At 32.8% G+C, this 18,054-nt stretch overlaps 2 protein-coding genes across 2 annotated transcripts; one reads left to right on the top strand and one right to left on the bottom strand.

Moving 5' to 3' along the window:
• Positions 1–203: 203 nt before the first annotated feature.
• On the bottom strand, positions 204–5,535 carry LOC133200931 (protein shisa-5-like). The gene is made up of 7 exons (XM_061336749.1): positions 5,484–5,535; positions 4,409–4,517; positions 3,640–3,794; positions 3,469–3,540; positions 3,295–3,360; positions 3,148–3,204; positions 204–387 (listed from the first exon to the last, which is right to left on the bottom strand). Exons 1-7 carry the CDS (start codon positions 5,533–5,535, stop codon positions 320–322), a joined length of 579 nt encoding a protein of 192 aa, XP_061192733.1. The 3' UTR covers positions 204–319.
• A 4,109-nt stretch (positions 5,536–9,644) lies between these two features.
• On the top strand, positions 9,645–17,191 carry LOC133200920 (uncharacterized). Its single transcript, XM_061336738.1, has 4 exons — positions 9,645–10,118; positions 10,241–10,337; positions 10,828–10,971; positions 16,743–17,191. Exons 1-4 carry the CDS (start codon positions 9,738–9,740, stop codon positions 16,964–16,966), a joined length of 846 nt encoding a protein of 281 aa, XP_061192722.1. The 5' UTR covers positions 9,645–9,737; the 3' UTR covers positions 16,967–17,191.
• Positions 17,192–18,054: the final 863 nt, after the last annotated feature.

Below are 18,054 nucleotides of genomic sequence, written 5' to 3'. Positions count from 1 at the left end.
TATGTTATACTGTTATGTTCATTTTTATTCATATTCCCTAGTTGGGGTCTTTGTCTTAAATAAAGCTTGAAAGTTGAACTTGAAACTTTTCAGAGAGCATTGTATAAAGCTTTCTTTATCCATGGATCTTATGACCTTTTTTTTTTTAAATAAAATGTCTTGCAAAGGAATAGACTGTGAATTTTTTTTAGTAATTGCTTTTATTTCATTTAATTGCATATTTAGAATACAATATTTTGGCGCTTTTGGCATCTAAACAACGAGATAACCAATCCTGCCACGCAGTCTGGAAGTAAGAATCCTGTAAAATCTCTCTCTTCTACTTGTCCAAATCTTGTAAAGATGGAGCAGATGGAGTGGCCCTGTTTAACATCTGTGGTGGAGGATCTGTACAAAACATCTCAGTAAATAATTAGCTGTTCCAACTTGTCAGTATCAAATTTAACTGCTGTCATCAGCAACACGATGTTATAATTAAAGATGCTGTTTTTCAATTTATATGAGAGGTAAGGTTTTATATATACATAAATTAAAATTCTGACTAGACATTGCCTTTAACATAATTACAGTCCCTGAAACGTTCTACTTTCCCATTTTTCCGTTCGCTCACCGTTCGTTCACCGTTCGTTCAGCGTGCGTTCACCGTTCGTTCACCGTGCGTTCACCGTTCGCTCTCCGTTCACAGTTTTGCGTTCAGCGTTCACCGTGCGCTCGCGTTCACCGTTCACAAAGCGTTCATCGTTCGCTCTTCGTTCGTTCACTTTGCGTTCACCTTGCGTTCTGCGTTCACTTATCGTTCAGTCTTCAGTGTCATTCGGAACTCCGAAGTGAAAGGACTTATCTTTTTTTAAGTAAGGATTTACAGGTTTTGAATATAATAAATAACATACCGTGTTTAAAGAATCATTATTTCATGGAAAAAAAATTATCTACAAAATTAATTTTTATTATTCTAACTTAGCTGTTAGGTTATTTATAAAATTTTTCTGGAAAATAAATGTTGCTATAAGTACATGTATGTACATATGTAGAACGATGCTGAAAAATTAAATTTAAATACGGGCAAAATACTGATACTTCAAGCACTGCAACATTCTGTTGTTAAGGACGACAAATCGTTAATAGATAGAAAATAATTTACCAACTGCAGCAAAAAATACGAAAATATTTATTTGTGTCACATTTTTTAAAAATAATACAGAAATACATGTTAGAACTTTTTCTGAGAATGATAAACAGTGCTGCGGATATCCAGTTAATTAAATATCTTTAGAGCGAATTAAATTGATAGTGTGGTTTAAAAAAAAATATTTGTTTAAAATGCAATACATTAAAGAGTTTTTTTTTCAACTTTACATATATAAAGTCTTTAATTAGAGAGAGAGAGAGAGAGAGATGCCTTTATAACATGATTATCATTTATATAACCAAAGTGATTCTCCAGTAATTATATTTTTCATCGTAACTTTAAATGTTTGTCATTCGATATTATTAAGAGCCCTCCCCCCCCCCCCTTCCCCTAAATCGGTTACTTAGTTAGTATTTCCAGTACATTTTAATTAACATTTAAAAAGAAGTTAATGTGTTTTGTAGCAAACAAACATGCATCTAAACAAAGTCATTAAACAACTAGTTCAAAATATACATGTGCCGTCGGTGATATTTTAAATTGGCAGGGAGTATGTTTCAAATTCAAGCGGCTTAATTATTCCATGTATTTATTCCCAATGTATTTTATTCATTTATTTATTTATTTATTTTTAGAAATGTTGGAATCAGATCTTAAAATGATAAGAAAAAATGTTAAAACTTTTTGGAAATACTAACACTTTGCCTTCAGTGTGACGAGACTTTCACACCTGCACAGTGTCGAATGATTTTGATTGACAGGTCATGCACGTGGACTTCGTGTGAACTTGAAGCAGGAAAATAAAAACCGATTATGACTGAAAAACAAATGGATTTGTTGATTAAAAAATGATTACTTTCACTGCCTGATATATTTAGAAAAAAATTAGAATTTTTGTTTGATATAGGTACAAACATTTGAGGAAAGGGGGCTAAAACTCTCTCTCTCTCTCTCTCGTCTGTTTAATAAAAACTATGACAGCATATTACTTAAATATCAAGTTGTGAAAATTTAATATATAACAAATAATATGATTGCCTCTTTGTCTCATCTTGTCCGAGTATAATCACGGCCAGGAAATGTCTACATATACATGTAGAAGTCTGCTTAATAAATCATCATAGAAAATAAAACTGACACATAAATATATTATTGCATTAAAATTTTAAAATACGAGTGTATTTATGCAATACGTTATACGTCCACATACCTTGAAAATATTTCTTTTCTTATTATTTTACACGGAATTGCCTTGTATGGTTGTTACAACCTTTGTAATTCATTCGTAGTCCGTAGTTTTCTCTTCTAAAATCCACATTATTTGTAATGGTTTTATATATAAAATAAGAATAAACATATTTATTTTACAACTAGATTAATTTCATCTGTTATAACACAGCGTTCGGTAACAATCACAATGTTTTACAGCGATAAAAATCGTATTATCAAAAAGTTGAATTTAAACATCGTACATATGTGCAGAAAATATTGTAAGAAACTTAAACTAATAATTTTACTTAATGTGCATGTATCGTCTTTCTTAGGACAATTTTCACTGGTTTGTTTATTATTTATCTATTTTTTTTTAGCACCAGGCATTAGAATACAATAGAATAGTTTCAATGCAAGGAAAAGATCAGAGGCATTCCGAATAAATCGTTTATCTTGCGTTCACCGTTCGTTCACCGTTCACTTTGCGCTCGCGTTTGCGCTCCGTTCGCGTTCTGCGTTCGCTCACCGTTCAGCGTTCACACATCGTTCACCAAGTTGCGTTCAGCGTTCACACATCGTTCACTCACCGTTCGCTCTGCGTTCGTTCAGCGTTCGTTCACCGTTCGTTCAGCGTTCGCTCACCGTTCAAGTGGGAAAGTAGAACGTTTCAGGGACTGTATATTTGATCAAAATGTCTGTTGGGAAGAGAGAGAGAGTTAGAGAGAGGAGATTGAACAATACTATAAAATATTTTTTAAAAAACTCCCTGTGCATTTCAATATTAGTTATGATTTATTTTGACTCACCTTTTGAGTATGGCGGAGGAAAGGAATCGTTGGGGGATGGTGATGGTGAAATATTTCCTTTCCAAAATATAACATATAGATAATAAAGATGAATTACGCTGAGAGTTTGTGCTTCAAAATACCAAATAACGAATTGTATTAACATACCTGCACTCAGTTGAAGTGGCTGTTGGGAATGAAATCCTTGGGAAAGAGGCTGGGACTGTAACTGTGCTAAAAGAAAAATATAAGTTTGTTTCTTATTACATGTAATGCCAGAGAGAAAGAGAGAATATTCAGGAATGCTAGAAAACACACCCTTGATAAAATATTTTCACCTACAAGTATTCTGTTGATGTCCCTGGAACGTAGGCTGATGTGGATGTGATCCATGAAAATGCTGCTCAGATTGTGCTGTTATGATAAAAAAGAATAATTATAATCGAAAAGGACATTTTTAATTACTTCTCCATCATCATCATCATCATCGAGAAAGAGAGAGAGAGAACTTACAGGTGTTAAATACGACATTGGTAGGATTTGATGTTGAGTGGATAACAGTGCCCGCTGCTCCTTGTTTTCTTCGACAACATATGCAGGCAACAACAATAATTACTATGGCAACAATGCAAACCAAACCTCCAATGATAGCTCCGATGTAAATTAGTCTATATCGTGTGGGAAAGGAATAAAACATTTTAGTAAGTCCCAACCATATGAAATCCCATTTAAGGTTCATAAACCCTCTACTCACTCAGATAAAATGTTGCCTTAACTTTTATGATTTTCCGAAAGAAATGTATTTTATAAGTAAAATACTAACTAGTATATCATAGCTTGCAGGGCAAAATTAAACAAAAAATCCATTTCAACTTGTCAAATTTGTAAAGGAATAATAGATATTTATGTCATTAAAAGTTATCTCTCTTATCAGAGTATCAATGAACTTTAAGAATGAGTTTCAAGAAATACATGTGCCCTACCACCAACCTTTCAAAAATAATGTATACCGTGTTCCTCCATAATTGTTGAGAAACACTTTAAAATTGAAAGAATGGCATTTTTTCCTGAGATATATCTTTTTCACAAATGGAAAGAGATATCTTTTATGATGGAAAAAGTTTTTTTTCTTCTTTTCATTCTTTTGCAAAACATTTTTGTAAGGGTGCTTATTCTTTCACAATTGCATTCATGTTCTCTCAAATTTGTCATGAAAGTTCAAGTACATGTAGAATTTGTTAGATTTAAGTACATATATACATAATTACTTTTATTTACTCACGTATTATAATTTTGAGCACTATAGCTAGTAGATGTGGAGTTAGAAGTATACTTGTAGTAGGAGTAGTAATAGTTACTGTAATATCCCTGTGCTTCTACGGTGAAAATTCCTGCAACAAATCAAGATACAATGTAAGTGGTAAGTTATCTATATCATACACGTGTTTAATTATTAATAATACTCAATAATAAATCGATAATTCTTGATCACTGATGTATGCCTTTGTATATTGTTACGTATTTCAAATAAAATTGTCAGTCTGTATTGTACGACGATTAGGAAAAAATGCATGATACGTGTTATTAAATATTATCAAATAAATTTGGTAAAGATTTCCATCTCCACAAGCTTAAATGGCATAATGATCATTTGGGTTTTTTTTCTTTTGGAGTGAAAAAGACCAGGTTTTTTGGTACCGAGAGAGTGATATAATTTATAAAGTGTAAAAACCAAAATGTAAAAATGTTGACCATTGTTTATTCTTTACCTATCTTTCTTTTCTCTTTACTGGCATCTACACATGGGCAATAACTGCTACAAATGTAACTCAAGGTTACTGTTTAACCCCAAAATTTAGCCTAGTATACTTTCGTTTCATTTTTTTCTTCGAAAGAGGACAGGGATTTTGTATGGGTACTTTCCGTCTTAGTGGTGAATGAAGAAATGATAAATTTCTTTACATTAGAAACAGTAGGAGCTCTAGGGCATAATATACATGTAGTGCTTCAGTTTTTGATTTGTTAGTCGTATTCATTTCGACCTAAAAATTTCCTGATGGATATACTGTATTTCATCATATTTAAATGATTACATACATGTTTGGATTCTTTACTTAGTTTGAACAAATATATATTTATTGTACAGAAATTGTACAAATGGGATGGAGTTAAGGTTCTTAAGACATTCACCTCTTGAAACGAACAGAAAAACACATCGTCCTAAGCACAAAAAAATCACTTCCTTTTTTGCATTTTTTTTACTTTACTAAAATGGATTTATACTGTTAATAAAAAGAAAGCCTATGTTAAGGAAAATGATATTGACACTTAATTGGTGCCATTAAAATATAACGTACCCACGAGGAAACAAAAGAAATTCAAAATATTACGAAGATCCCTCATTGTCATACAGGAATCAACTTCCTCTTTCTCAATGTTTGTTTGTATGTCATGCTTGGTTTAGTTAAATGTAGGAATTTACAAGGTTAGTTAATGCGCATAAAGAAAGTTATTAAGTTCATTCCATACGAAATAGAATGTGACCGGATTTTATATTAAATTGGCATATATAAGGATATGCCCAACAACTGTGGACTTTATATAATTATAAAATTCAAATTCCATGCTCATTTTATGCAGTTACAGTGATCTGTCCTTTGATGTAAAATGGAACAAACGGAAATGTACTGAAAAAGCAATTTAATACAAATAGATTAAATTATTCTTAATATTATATTAGACCAAGATAAAGTAATTGAACACATTATTTATATGTAGTTTTCTATAGAGATACTTTGGAAATATTTAAATTTGCATCAACTGCCACATTTCTGTTCTTCATTTTCGTCGCTAGTGTTGCCGGGAATTTATAAGTATTTTTAGTTTTTTTCAATCGCCCGCGTCATTAACGATCTTGAATTAGATTTTTAGTGGCTGTCTTGTTACCAAAGGTTCTCGTAAATTTTATAGAAGGGAAATAGGTCTTTTAGAAATAATGGTGGAATGATTGTTTAATAGCACAATTTCGTTTCCTTTTTTTATCCAGTCTGTAATAAGTTCGGTATAGATATAAGAATCGATAAATGACTTAAAGCGTCGCATTTTTCTTAGGGAAAAAGGGGCGATTATGAATTTTCCATTAAAAATAATTTTCCCGCACAATATGATAGTCTTTTAAGTTATTTGATAAGTATTTAGAAGTATGAAAAAAATGTTTATTCCCGCACAGTATGATGACCTTTTCTTTATTTCTATTGTATTTGATTTTGTAAAAGCTACTTTGGCGAAAGTATAGTCATTTGGATGTTGTTGCTTACATGTAGATAAGTGATATGGCCCCTGAGCCTCTCTTCTTTAATATAATAATATAATAGGGTTCTTTTTTCCAGAAAAGCTTATCTCAATTTTTTCATCTATTGTACATTAAGTCAAATTTATTTAGAGAAAGTATATCAATGTCATACCAGTCACGTAAATACATATGTTTGGGTAGGAAAGATAAAGAGTTGTGCTGAGGGACCGTCTTCCTGTTTTCTCCTGGTTCTCGATGAGGGTAGATCAATTCCTCTGTTGTTTTTTTTTAAAGAAATATAGCAAAATGATTCTTTATAGTATTAAAATCTAAGTCATGATTTTTTTTTTTTAAATATTTTTTCAAAGTGCGTTGATTTTGTCTCAAATTTAACGACTTTGAAAAAAATTTCAAAGTGCGTAATTTTTTCAAAGTGCGTTGCCACATAGGTCACAGTGACCCACTTTCTGTTTGAAACAGGACCAAATTTAGGGTCTTAACGTCAACCTGAGTATAATGTAACACTGAAAAGGATCCATAGATCGAAGTATAAAATACAATGTAAAACGAAATAAGTTGATGAACGAAGTAATGTTGCCCAAAAGCAAAAGAAATAAGATGATCAGGGATCAGCAAATTAATTAACTACTCAGTAACAAATCTTAAAGTTGATCTATTTACTTGCCTGTACTCACCCCCTTCAATTGTCACTATCCTCATGCGGACAAAAAAAATAGTTCTTAAGCGCTATTAGTAAACCCATCTCATTCCCTTTGACATTAGCCTCTATTGGTCATTAATGAACATTTAATATATAAGAGACTGTATTTTGGTCCCATTTTTTATTTATTTATTATTTACAAGTCTACCTGACCATTAAAAACTATGATTGTACTTTTTGAATTAAATATTTCTAAAATTCTAGTATAATTCTTTAATTCAATTGACCTTTCAGTTACATTTCTTATAGTGACTGTTAATTAGTCCCCTACCGGTGAAACCGGAGGGGACTATAGGTTTCCTCTGAGTCTGTCCGTCCGTCTGTCTGTCCGTCCGTCCGTCTGTCTGTCTGTCCCTCTGTCTGTCTGTCAGTCTGTCCCACTTGGTTTTCCGCACCTTTTTCCTAAACGCTTGCAGATATTGAGCTGATTTTTGGTATGTGAGTGTATCTTGATGAGTTACAGATCAAGTTTGCATTTCGTTCAGCTTCATTGATTTTTGACGGAATTACGGCCTTTTCAATTTTTACGGGTTTTCCGCAATTTTCTTCTAAACGCTTGTAGATATTGAGCTGATTTTTGGTATGTGGCTTTACCTTGATTAGTTATAGATCAAGTTTGCATTTCGTCCTGCTTCATTAATTTTTGACAGAATTATGGCATTTTCAATTCTTAACGGGAACCAGATTACACTTGCCGGTAGGGGACTAGTATTGTTAATGCAATACTCTCAGAATGCTTGTTATCATTGGTGAATATTAAAGAGGATTGATTGTTTGATTGTATGTTGTTTGACGTCCCATTTAAGAATTTTTCACTTATATAGAGACGTCACCATATGCCGGTGTAGGGCTTTAAATTTAGACCTATACTCGGCACTCAGCGCCAGTTGAGCAGTGAGGGTTCTTAATCGTGCCAATGCCTACCGTGATAAGGGACCTCAGTTTTTGAGGTCTCATCCGAAAGACCCGTGACTTTCACTTCTAACGCCAGCTTGGCAAGGGAAGTCACTACCTATGTTCACGTCTTAGGTTTGATGCTGCGAACGAGAACCGATCCCGGGCTTCCCGATCAATAAGCGAACACCCTACCACTAGGCTAGCACCGGTTTAGCAAAGAGGAATAACTTCTTTCAGTAGAATACAAATTAATAAATTGACTTACTGATGCACACTTTCAAAAATCTTATAAATATACCCTTGCTTATTACAACTTTGTATTCAGATGACCAGGGGCAGATTTTTGGAGAAATAATGAATTTTCACTGTAGATTGAAAATAGCCCCACCCTAACATCAGAACACCTGACCAAGAGGTCATGAAATTCACAATTTCGGAAGAGGCTCACTTGCTCATCATAACCATGCCTATAGTTTGTCTGCTAAATACACAGGGACAGAAAATAAGATTTTCAAAGAAATACTGCATTTTCAGTATATGTTTAACAAACCCACCCACATCCACCTGAACCCCTGACCCTAGGGTCACAAGTTTCATAATTTTGGAATACGCATCCTTCCTCATCATTACCCTGCACTAGTTTATTTGCTTTATATACAGGGAGAAAGAAGAATTTTTTTAAAAGAATTTATGCATTTTCACTATACTATCATTAGATCTCTACCCTAAATCCAGAACCCATAACCCTTGGGCCGTGAATTTCATAATTTTGGTAGAGGGCTCAATGCATATTACAATAATACCAATAGTACCAAATACAAAATGTATAAGCGAAGTTTTGGGGGCCAGGTTTTTGTACAATGTAAAAACGTCGTTTTCGACCCCTATTTGGCCCCAAGAATGAAAATTGAAATTCCTTAACCCTATTGCCCACCTACAGAAAACCCCTAATCACCTTGCAGAATATGATTACTACTGTACAAAATGTATCAGAGTTCTTTTTGTTAAAAGTCATTTTTCGAGCCGAAGTTTACCCCCAGTGTAAAAACAAAAATTCCAAAATTTTATTGCACAACTACAGGACAACACCCATCATACTCCAAAGAAGAATTGGTTTCTGCTTAAATTGTAAGAGGAAGTTTGACAACGGATGGACGGACCAATGACAACAATATACTCGAACTTTCTTTAGAAAGTGCGGGTTCAATGGAACAAATATGTGAATATCAGTGAAAATATGGGATAACTCCGATAGCAATAAATATAGCAAAATAAACGTTCATGTTTATTTTTTACTGCTTTTGTTAGAAAGTAAAAAATTCTGATTGTCAATATTTAGCTTGCTTTTCTTTTCTTTTTTTTTATAAGAAATAGATTGAAAAAATTCATACTAAAATTATAAACAAGTCTTGTCTGTTCGATTAACTCAATAGATTGAATCGATTGCTCAATCAGAAAAAGTTTTTAAAAATTACATAAAATCACTATACATTATTGTTGTTCACTAAAGAAATGATTGGTTGGTTAGTTGTTACACAAGTTAATTTATAAAGGTGGAGAATCTAGCTGTTCTCTTTGTTCATATCTCCGAGAGATGTATATTAAATATTTACTGTCAAAGAGCATGTTGATTTTCTCGGAGGACAGGGACACCGTTTAGTTTCATACTCCAATGATGTGAAATACCTAAATACGGGATTTATGAAATACGTTGTATATGAAAATCTTGAACGAAATTATTGTGCCATGAAAACAGTCATGAAAATTATATATTTGGTATTGAACGTTCTATTGTATCCTGATTTAATTTTGTCTGACTGTGGTAACTACAAACAATTTATTCTGAAAACAGAGGAAGGAAAAAGACTCAACGCAACTTTTCACACCGCAAACAAATATGGAAAAAACACATGTATATCACATTGTGTCCGCAACACAGCATGCAGATCGGTAAATTATTGCCGCAAACTCTTGGTATGTGAGCTGAATTTTGTGGACGCCGACGGTTATCCATCGATGCTGAAGTCGGACAGCGATTTTCAATATTATCTTATTGACATGGCGAACACTACTTCAAAATCTGTAAGTATATAGTCAAATGCTCCCTCTTTCTCTCTCTCTCTCTCTCTCATGTACCACAAAAAGGCTTGATTTACAATTTTTTGTATTTCTTATTTTTTTTTATAATTTCTTTTTCGATATAGATGTCTCAGACACCACAATGCCTGAATAAATACCAGGAATGCTTTACAACACACTCGGGAGCAAGAATTTGCCTTCCCTTTCACGATTTCAAAGAAGGTAATATACATGTACAGTCTTGCATATTAGACTTAACATTGACCCTGTAATTAATCCTTGCATATACTGAATGTGTCTTGAATAAAATAAATGTGGAGGAGAATAGGAAGCTTGATGATCAGAAATGCCAATTAAAATTTGGGAGACATTCTTGATTTTGTAAAGTTTTTTCAGGTTTGGGTTTAATCCTATCATGAACGTAAATAAAGTAAAAATTTACAGAAATCAGATTTAGGATGTAAACTACCCAAATGTAAGTTATCATACAGCAAAACAGTAATTGGGGGGGGGGGGGTATTGACAATGGAGTACATACATGTATGTATGTTATCGCTCCAATCTAAATTAGAAATTTCTTCTTAATTTAAAAAAAAGATAATACAAAAGGACAACATTGAAAACGATTAATAAAATTATTAAGAATCAGTACACATTTTCGTTGAAGTTCGTGCATGATTGTATGATGACAAATGACGTCATTCTCCTTCAGTCAGTTCTGTGAATGTTGCTCTCGGAAAGATTGTGTATTCATCCACGGGAGCTGGCCTTGCAACATCCTATACCAGACCATGGTTTCTATTAGACTTAGGACAGGTCTACGAGATAAATGAAATTAAGACGTACAAAGTTCACGGTAAAGCTTACGAATTAAAGTTAAAATGTTTTAATTTTATATGCTATAATCATCATCAAAAATTTTAATCATTGTTTTGAGTATTTGTATTTTGTCATTAAAACCTTAAATTATCTACACCAGTGAAGATATATAGTAATACACTCAATCAAAAAAATAATTAACTGAAGTTACACTTCTATAATTATATACTTATACTTTTTTGATTGTTGGTTATGCTTTATTTGATATTTTGAAAAACACCTTGGATTTTGACCAATTTAGAAGAAATTATCTGTAAATAGGAATAATAAAGCAATTTATGACATCATAAAACCTAGACTACCAAAACAATTATATATATATATATATATATATATATATATATATATATATATATATATATATATATATATATATATATATATATATATATATATATATATATATATATATATATATGTGTGTGTGTGTGTGTGTGTGGGTGTGTGTGTGTGTGTTGCGAAGAAGGAGGTTGGATCCTGTAATCAAAAGTCTTATGTAATTAAAAATCAAAACGAACAAGATGTGTTTGTGAAACACTGATGCCCCCGTATGGCATCTTATGGCGAAGGTTAAAGTTTCTCAAATGCAAGTCAAAATCCAGGCCAAAAGATAAAAAATATTAAATTTGAAAGCCCTAGCTGCAACTGTTCAAAAGTTATGGCGAAGGTTAAAGTTTTTTAAAAGTAAGTAAAACATCAAGGTCAAGGTCAAAGTTGTTAGTATCCAAAGGAAGGTCTTGTCACAAGGATTACATATGTAAAGTATGAAAGCCCTAGCACCAACCATTCAAAAGTTATGGGCAAGGTTAAAGTTTTTCAAAAGCAGGTCAAACTCCTAGGTCAAGGTCAGAAGGTCAAAGTGGTTGGTATCCAAAGGAAGGTCTTGTCACAAGGATTACATATGTGAAGTATGAAAGCCCTAGCTCTAACCGTTCAAAAGTCATGGCCAAGCTTAAAGTTTTTCAAAAGTAGGTCAAACTCCTAGGTCAAGGTCAAAGGGTCAAAGAGGTTGATATCCAGAGGAAGGTCTTATCACAAAGAATACACATGTGAAGTTTGAAACCCCAAGCACCAACTGTTCAAAAGTTATGGCCAAAGTTAAAGTTTTTCAAAAGTGGGTCAAACTCCAAGGTCAAGGTCAAAAGGTCAAAGTTGTTGATATCCAAAGGAAGGCCTTGTCACAAAAAATGCACATGTGAAGTTTGAAACCCCAAGCACCAACTGTTCAAAAGTTATGGCCAAGGTTAAAGTCTCATAAAATTTTGCAAAAGTGGGTCAAACTCCAAGGTCAAGGTCAAAAGGTCCAATATGATGGTACCCAAAGAAAGGTCTTGTCACAAGGAATACACATGTGAAATATGAAAGTCATAGCTCCAACCAATCAAAAGTTATGGGCAAGGTTAAAGTTGACAACAGACAGAGAGACAAACAGATAAACAGACAAACAGATAAACAGACAAACAGACAGACAGGACAAAAACAATATACCCCCGGGATCTTTCGATCCGGGGGCATAAAAATATTAACTGGGGGCGCGGCCGGGGGGGATCTGCTTTCTTTTTGATTCTATGGTGCAATGAATAATTTCTTCACTGAAATTAAACCTTGCACATACATCTTTTTTGAGTTTAAATGTAATAATTTTATTCGAATAAATTATGGAACCAAATACCTTGTTAGCAAATATAACCTGTGGGTCGTATTATAAATGACATATTTCATACCAGTTGTTAGGCCTTTGTTTTTATATTAAATTTGACTACTGAATAGTTCGTCTATCTGATCAATACATAGGGCTTATGTCGGGTGTGACCAGTCGACAGGGGATGCTTACTGCTCCTAGGCACCTGATCCCACCTCTAGAATTTCCGGGGATCCGGACTATGTGCCCTGTTCACAGATTTGTATAGATTGTAGATTTTGTTTTTGTTTTTTTTTTAAATAGATCACTGTTTGTTATCTTCAACTTTTTCGTACAGTTTTATTTTGTGTTGAGTGAACATATTGAAAACTGTGACAAAGAAAGAGTTTCAAATTACTTCGCATAACCATTCATGTGAACTTTTTGCACTCACAGAGAATGTAACTTTTCTTGTGTTAATTAAGAGATGAATTTAATTTTTGAGAATTCATGAGGACAAGACCTTCGACGCTCCACGCCTGCATATTTCAGGAAGTGTGTTAATTAGCGCTTCATGATAAATATGCAGGCGTGAAGCGTTGTAGTTCATGTATGTGCTTCATGAATTATCAAAAATTAAATTCATATCTTATATTATTTTTCTGATGATTTGTCATTCAACGATCTCTTTTTTTTTTTAAAGTTTACACTTTGTCTATTCCTTGTAACAAGACCTTGCTTTTGATACCAACCACTTTGACCCTTTGACCTTGACCTAGGAGTTTGACCTACTTTTGAAAACTCCTTTGAGTCTGCCGTAGATTCAGAAAATTCATAAGACATTTTAAAAATTTCTTTTCGTGTTAATTTTCAAATATTTACTACATTTCCAAATATTTTTTCTTACGATTCTTAGCAAATCAGAAAAATGTTCCCATGAACTACCGTGCGATGAGTAAGAATATTACCATTGTGATGTAATTGAAGTCAATAAATAGTGCAAAAAGTTAAATGTAACCTAAAATTTGGGCTATTTTTTATGCCCCCGTATCGAAGATTCAGGGGTATATAGTTTTACCCTGTCCGTCCCTCTGTCTGTCTGTTTGTCCGGAAAAACTTTAACCTTGCCCATAACTTTTGATTGGTTGGAGCTATGGCTTTCATATTTCACATGTGTATTTCTTGTGACAAGACCTATCTTTGAGTACCACCAAATTTGACCTTTTGACCTTGACCTTGGAGTTTGACCCACTTTTGCAAAATTTTACCAAACTTTAACCTTGGCCATAACTTTTGAACAGTTGGTGCTAGGGCTTTCATACTTCACATGTGTAATCCCTGTGACAAGACCTTTCTTTGGATAGCAACAACCTTGACCCTTTGACCTTGACCTTGGAGTTTGACCTACTTTTGAAAAATTTTAACCTTGGTCATAACTTTTGAACAATTGGTGCTTCCGCTTTAATATTTCATCTGTGTATTTCTTGGGAAAAGGCCTTTCCTTAGGGACAATTTATTTTGACCATTTGACCTTGACCTTGATGTTTGACACACTTTTGAAAAAAAAAAACTTTTAACCTTTTCCATATCTATTCAATGGATGCTGTTAGGGCTTTCATATTTCACAGTTTTATTCCTTGAGACAAGACCTTACTTTGGGTACCAACATATTTGATTTGCATTTGAGGAAGTTTAACCTTTGCTATAAGTTGCCATACGGGGGCATCAGTGTTTCACAAACACATCTTGTTTTTTCTCGACCTTCACAATACAATATGTAAATTTTCTCTTCACAATATGTCTATGGACTTCGAAATATTTAACACGCATTCTCTGTAAGCACCAACAAATTTACTATAGGGCTTGGAAACGACATGTCTCGGCTTTCGATGAAATTTGCACCACAGATGTGTCTTGGTACAAAACTAGCAAATGTGGTGTCGAAAGTTCCACACGTGCACTTGAGTGCCATGGAGACGGATCCATTGAATTTGGCCATTTTTGGCCCTTTTGACCAAATGAAAACATGAAAATTGAGCAAATGTAAAAGGATATTTATCGGTATCTACTACACTCAAACTAAAATCATTGGATCATATGATAATTTGAACTTTTAAGGTACACAGGGCACATAATCATTTATTCTAGAAATATTCCCAATCTAAGAAAAAGGTCATGCAAATTGACATGGTTTCTGAAAATTTGAAAAATTGAATTTAGCATTTTTTGAGATCTTCAAGGCTAAATAAGAAAAATTGTCCGTGGAAAATTTCCAAATCTTATGTGAGTTTTTATACTTGAGAATTAGTAGTGTCATCTCATGAAAAAAAATATCGGTGGCCTTTTACTCCTATTTTTAGTAACATGTATCTATAAACAGATATATTTTAGAAAAATGTAAAAATTCAAATTATAGCAAAGTTTTAGATGTCAATGCTGGATAATTAGGAAGTATATTGTAAATATAAAGATGTTAATGGTAGTAGCTAGACACCACTAGCTGGAGTGGACAATGGTCGAAGGGGATTCCCATTTCTATTTATAGTATCAAGCACCTAAATATAGAAATGTCTCTGAATATTAGGAAAAATGACAGTTTTATGCTAATTGGAAGCTTCATAGAAAAAGTCTTAACAAATATTAAGCTTTCTACAATATGCCTTCGAAAAGAACATGTGATTGTACAATAATTGATACAATATTGAGGATCAACTCTTGTTTCTTTTTATAGCAACAATGGTCTAAAAATATATTCCTCGAATTATCGAGAAAATGTAGATTCTTGCACTTTTTCAGGCAATGTTGGATGGAAAAAATGCAGACTAACTGTTATAAACCTAGTTTGACTGACAAGTACTAGAAACCATTTACAGAAATTTACACTATCTGAAGGGGGTTCCCTTTTCTATTTATAGCACAAACACCCATAAATAGAAACATCTCAGCATATGAGGAAAAATGACAATTTCCCACCAGTTGTAAGCTTCATTGAAAAAACATTTACAAAATATACTGCTGTCTACAATATGTCATGAACAAAAATATTTGGGCAATTAGTAATTGACACAATATTGAAGATGGACTCTCTTTTCTTTTTATAGCAATAGTTGTCTAAAAATAAATGCAGTGAGTTATTTAGAAAATAGAGATTCTTGCACTATTTTAGACATTATGGATTAAAAATTTGAATATTCTCTATTATAAACATTATGTGACTGACAAGTACTATATATAGAAACCAATGACTGAAATGCACAATGTTTCAAGGGGATTCCCATTTCTATTTTTAGCACACACACACACACACACAAAAAACTTAGATAGGTTTTAGTAGGTAAAATAAGGTAAAATAAAAATTTTCCACATACTGAGAGCTTCGTTAAAATATTTACAAACAATTTGCTATCTACAATATTTTAACAACAGGAACTGACAAGTTTTAGAAACCATTTACTGTAAGGCCTTAATTGTATTTGAAGGGGGTTCCCATTTCTATTTATAGAATCAAACACCTTAAAATTTACATGTCCCAATATATGAAAATAGATATATAATTTTGTACCAAGAGACAACTGTGGTACAAATTTCATCAAAATCCAAAACGTCGTTTCCAAGATCTTTTGGGGCTTATAGAGAATGCGTGTTAATATATTATGTAATTCAGGATCAACCAACATTATCTCGCTGCTCAAAATATATGTAACTCTAAGTTTAGTCTGCGCGGAAATCTGGGAGTCAATCCTTTAAAATAGAAAATTGAACATATTTCGTTTAGAACACCTTCCAACACAAAATATAGTTCATAAATAATTTTTAATGGAATTTAAATGTGAGGTTTTGATTGAATATAGTTTAATTGACACTGTAGAATCCAAATTTATTGTTGGAAACAAGATATATGATGCAAAATTTTTAGTCTATAGGTCCAGACAAAAATCTGCTCAAAAGCTTACTGTCGAATTCGAACCTCCTTGATAATTTAATAGGGCCAAAATACTACCTTGTTGAATATTGCTATTCTCTAAATTTTAATGTATGCTGTATCAATGCCAATCAACTTTTCAACAACAGATCAATTATCTAATTTTTGGATCAGTAATCCATGTATATTTTCTTCTTTTGAACAGATTCAGTCCCATGTGTTAACTTTGACGTCAGAATTGGTTTAACAACAAACGTTTCCGAGATGGTGTACTGTAATTTCGGCAGTCAGATCAAAAACGTAATAATTGTTTGTCCTCGGTGTCTGGTGGGACAATTCGTACAACTACAGATGACTGCTTATAATAATACTAGATGTCACTTTCATATCAGTAAACTTGAGGTCTTTGCACATGCTCATATTTTTTGAGATTTTATCATTAATGTATTGTATTTGGTTATGAATTTCATGGTGAACATAAACATTTATGAATTGTCTTTTTTTAAATGTATTGCATGATGTTTTAAAACGATCAATGCCTCTCTTCTCATCCTCAAAATGTTATAAATATTCAGTACATATTTTGTATTAAAATTTCATATCGTGACTCATTTTCTTTCCTTTGAAAATAATAAAGCAGAATATGTTCTTGAAGTTGATCTTAGATATTTATGCATTGGACTTGCATTTATGAGATACAATATTTTTAAATGCTAAAGATTATACGTTTGATCAAGCTTTCTTTTCATTCAATTATTTTTCCCAAAATATTTTTGTGCTAAACAGTAAAGCTCATTTTTTACCCCAGTCTCATTTTTAGCTCTACTTGACAGAGACCAGAAGAGCTTATGCGATAGTAAGGTGTCCGTCCGTCTGTATGTAAACAAATTTTCAAAACGCTACTTCTCCTACAGTTTTGGTCTGATTTCAATATAACTTGGCACATAAGTAGACTACACTAAGAAACATAATTTAATGCATTGGTTTTTGATTTCAATGAACGGTGTTGCCATGGTTACTAAAAATATAAATTTCTGTGAAATTACTTTAAAACGCTACTCATGCTATGCTACAGTTTTAGTCTGCTTTTAATATAATTTTGCATACAAGAAGACTATACTAAGAAACATAATTTAATGAATCGGTTTTTGATTTCGATGAAAGGTGGTGCCATGGTTACTAAAAATAGAAATTCCTGTGAAATTCCTTTAAAACTCTACTCCTCCTACAGTTTTGGTCTGATTTCAATCTAATTTGGCACACAATTAGAATACATTACGATACATAATATGCATTTCGGTTTTTGATTTCAGTGAATGGTGTTGTCATGGTTACTAAAAATAGAAATTTCTGTGAAATACTTTCAAAATGCTACTCCTCCTACAGTTTTCGTTTGATTTCAATATAACTTGGCACAGAAGTAGACTGCATTAAGATACATAATTCTATTTGTTGTTGCATGTTGCAAAGTTTCAAATCCAAGTGCTACTTTTTCTTTGTTATACGTACAGACCAGT

This window comes from Saccostrea echinata, unplaced genomic scaffold, assembly GCF_033153115.1.
Source record: "Saccostrea echinata isolate AGI-Se365-2 ecotype Australia unplaced genomic scaffold, CSIRO_AGI_Sech_v1 ptg000002l, whole genome shotgun sequence".
NCBI classification, from domain to species: Eukaryota; Metazoa; Mollusca; class Bivalvia; order Ostreida; family Ostreidae; genus Saccostrea; species Saccostrea echinata.
Note: the sequence above shows the minus strand (reverse complement) of the source record. Positions and strands in the feature narration are given on the sequence as shown.

What these genes read in the sequence shown, in the direction of transcription:
- LOC133200931 (XM_061336749.1), bottom strand. Translation starts at nt 5,535, where the DNA reads ATGACAATGAGGGATCTTCGTAATATTTTGAATTTCTTTTGTTTCCTC. An exon ending in GCCACTTCAACTGAGTGCAG is followed by an intron (nt 3,205 to 3,294) that starts GTATGTTAATAC and finishes TATTTTGGAAAG; the next exon opens with GAAATATTTCACCATCACCA. An exon ending in TCCTCCGCCATACTCAAAAG is followed by an intron (nt 388 to 3,147) that starts GTGAGTCAAAAT and finishes TGTTTTGTACAG; the next exon opens with ATCCTCCACCACAGATGTTA.
- LOC133200920 (XM_061336738.1), top strand. Translation starts at nt 9,738, where the DNA reads ATGAAATACGTTGTATATGAAAATCTTGAACGAAATTATTGTGCCATG. An exon ending in CTTTCACGATTTCAAAGAAG is followed by an intron (nt 10,338 to 10,827) that starts GTAATATACATG and finishes ATTCTCCTTCAG; the next exon opens with TCAGTTCTGTGAATGTTGCT. An exon ending in TAAGACGTACAAAGTTCACG is followed by an intron (nt 10,972 to 16,742) that starts GTAAAGCTTACG and finishes TCTTTTGAACAG; the next exon opens with ATTCAGTCCCATGTGTTAAC.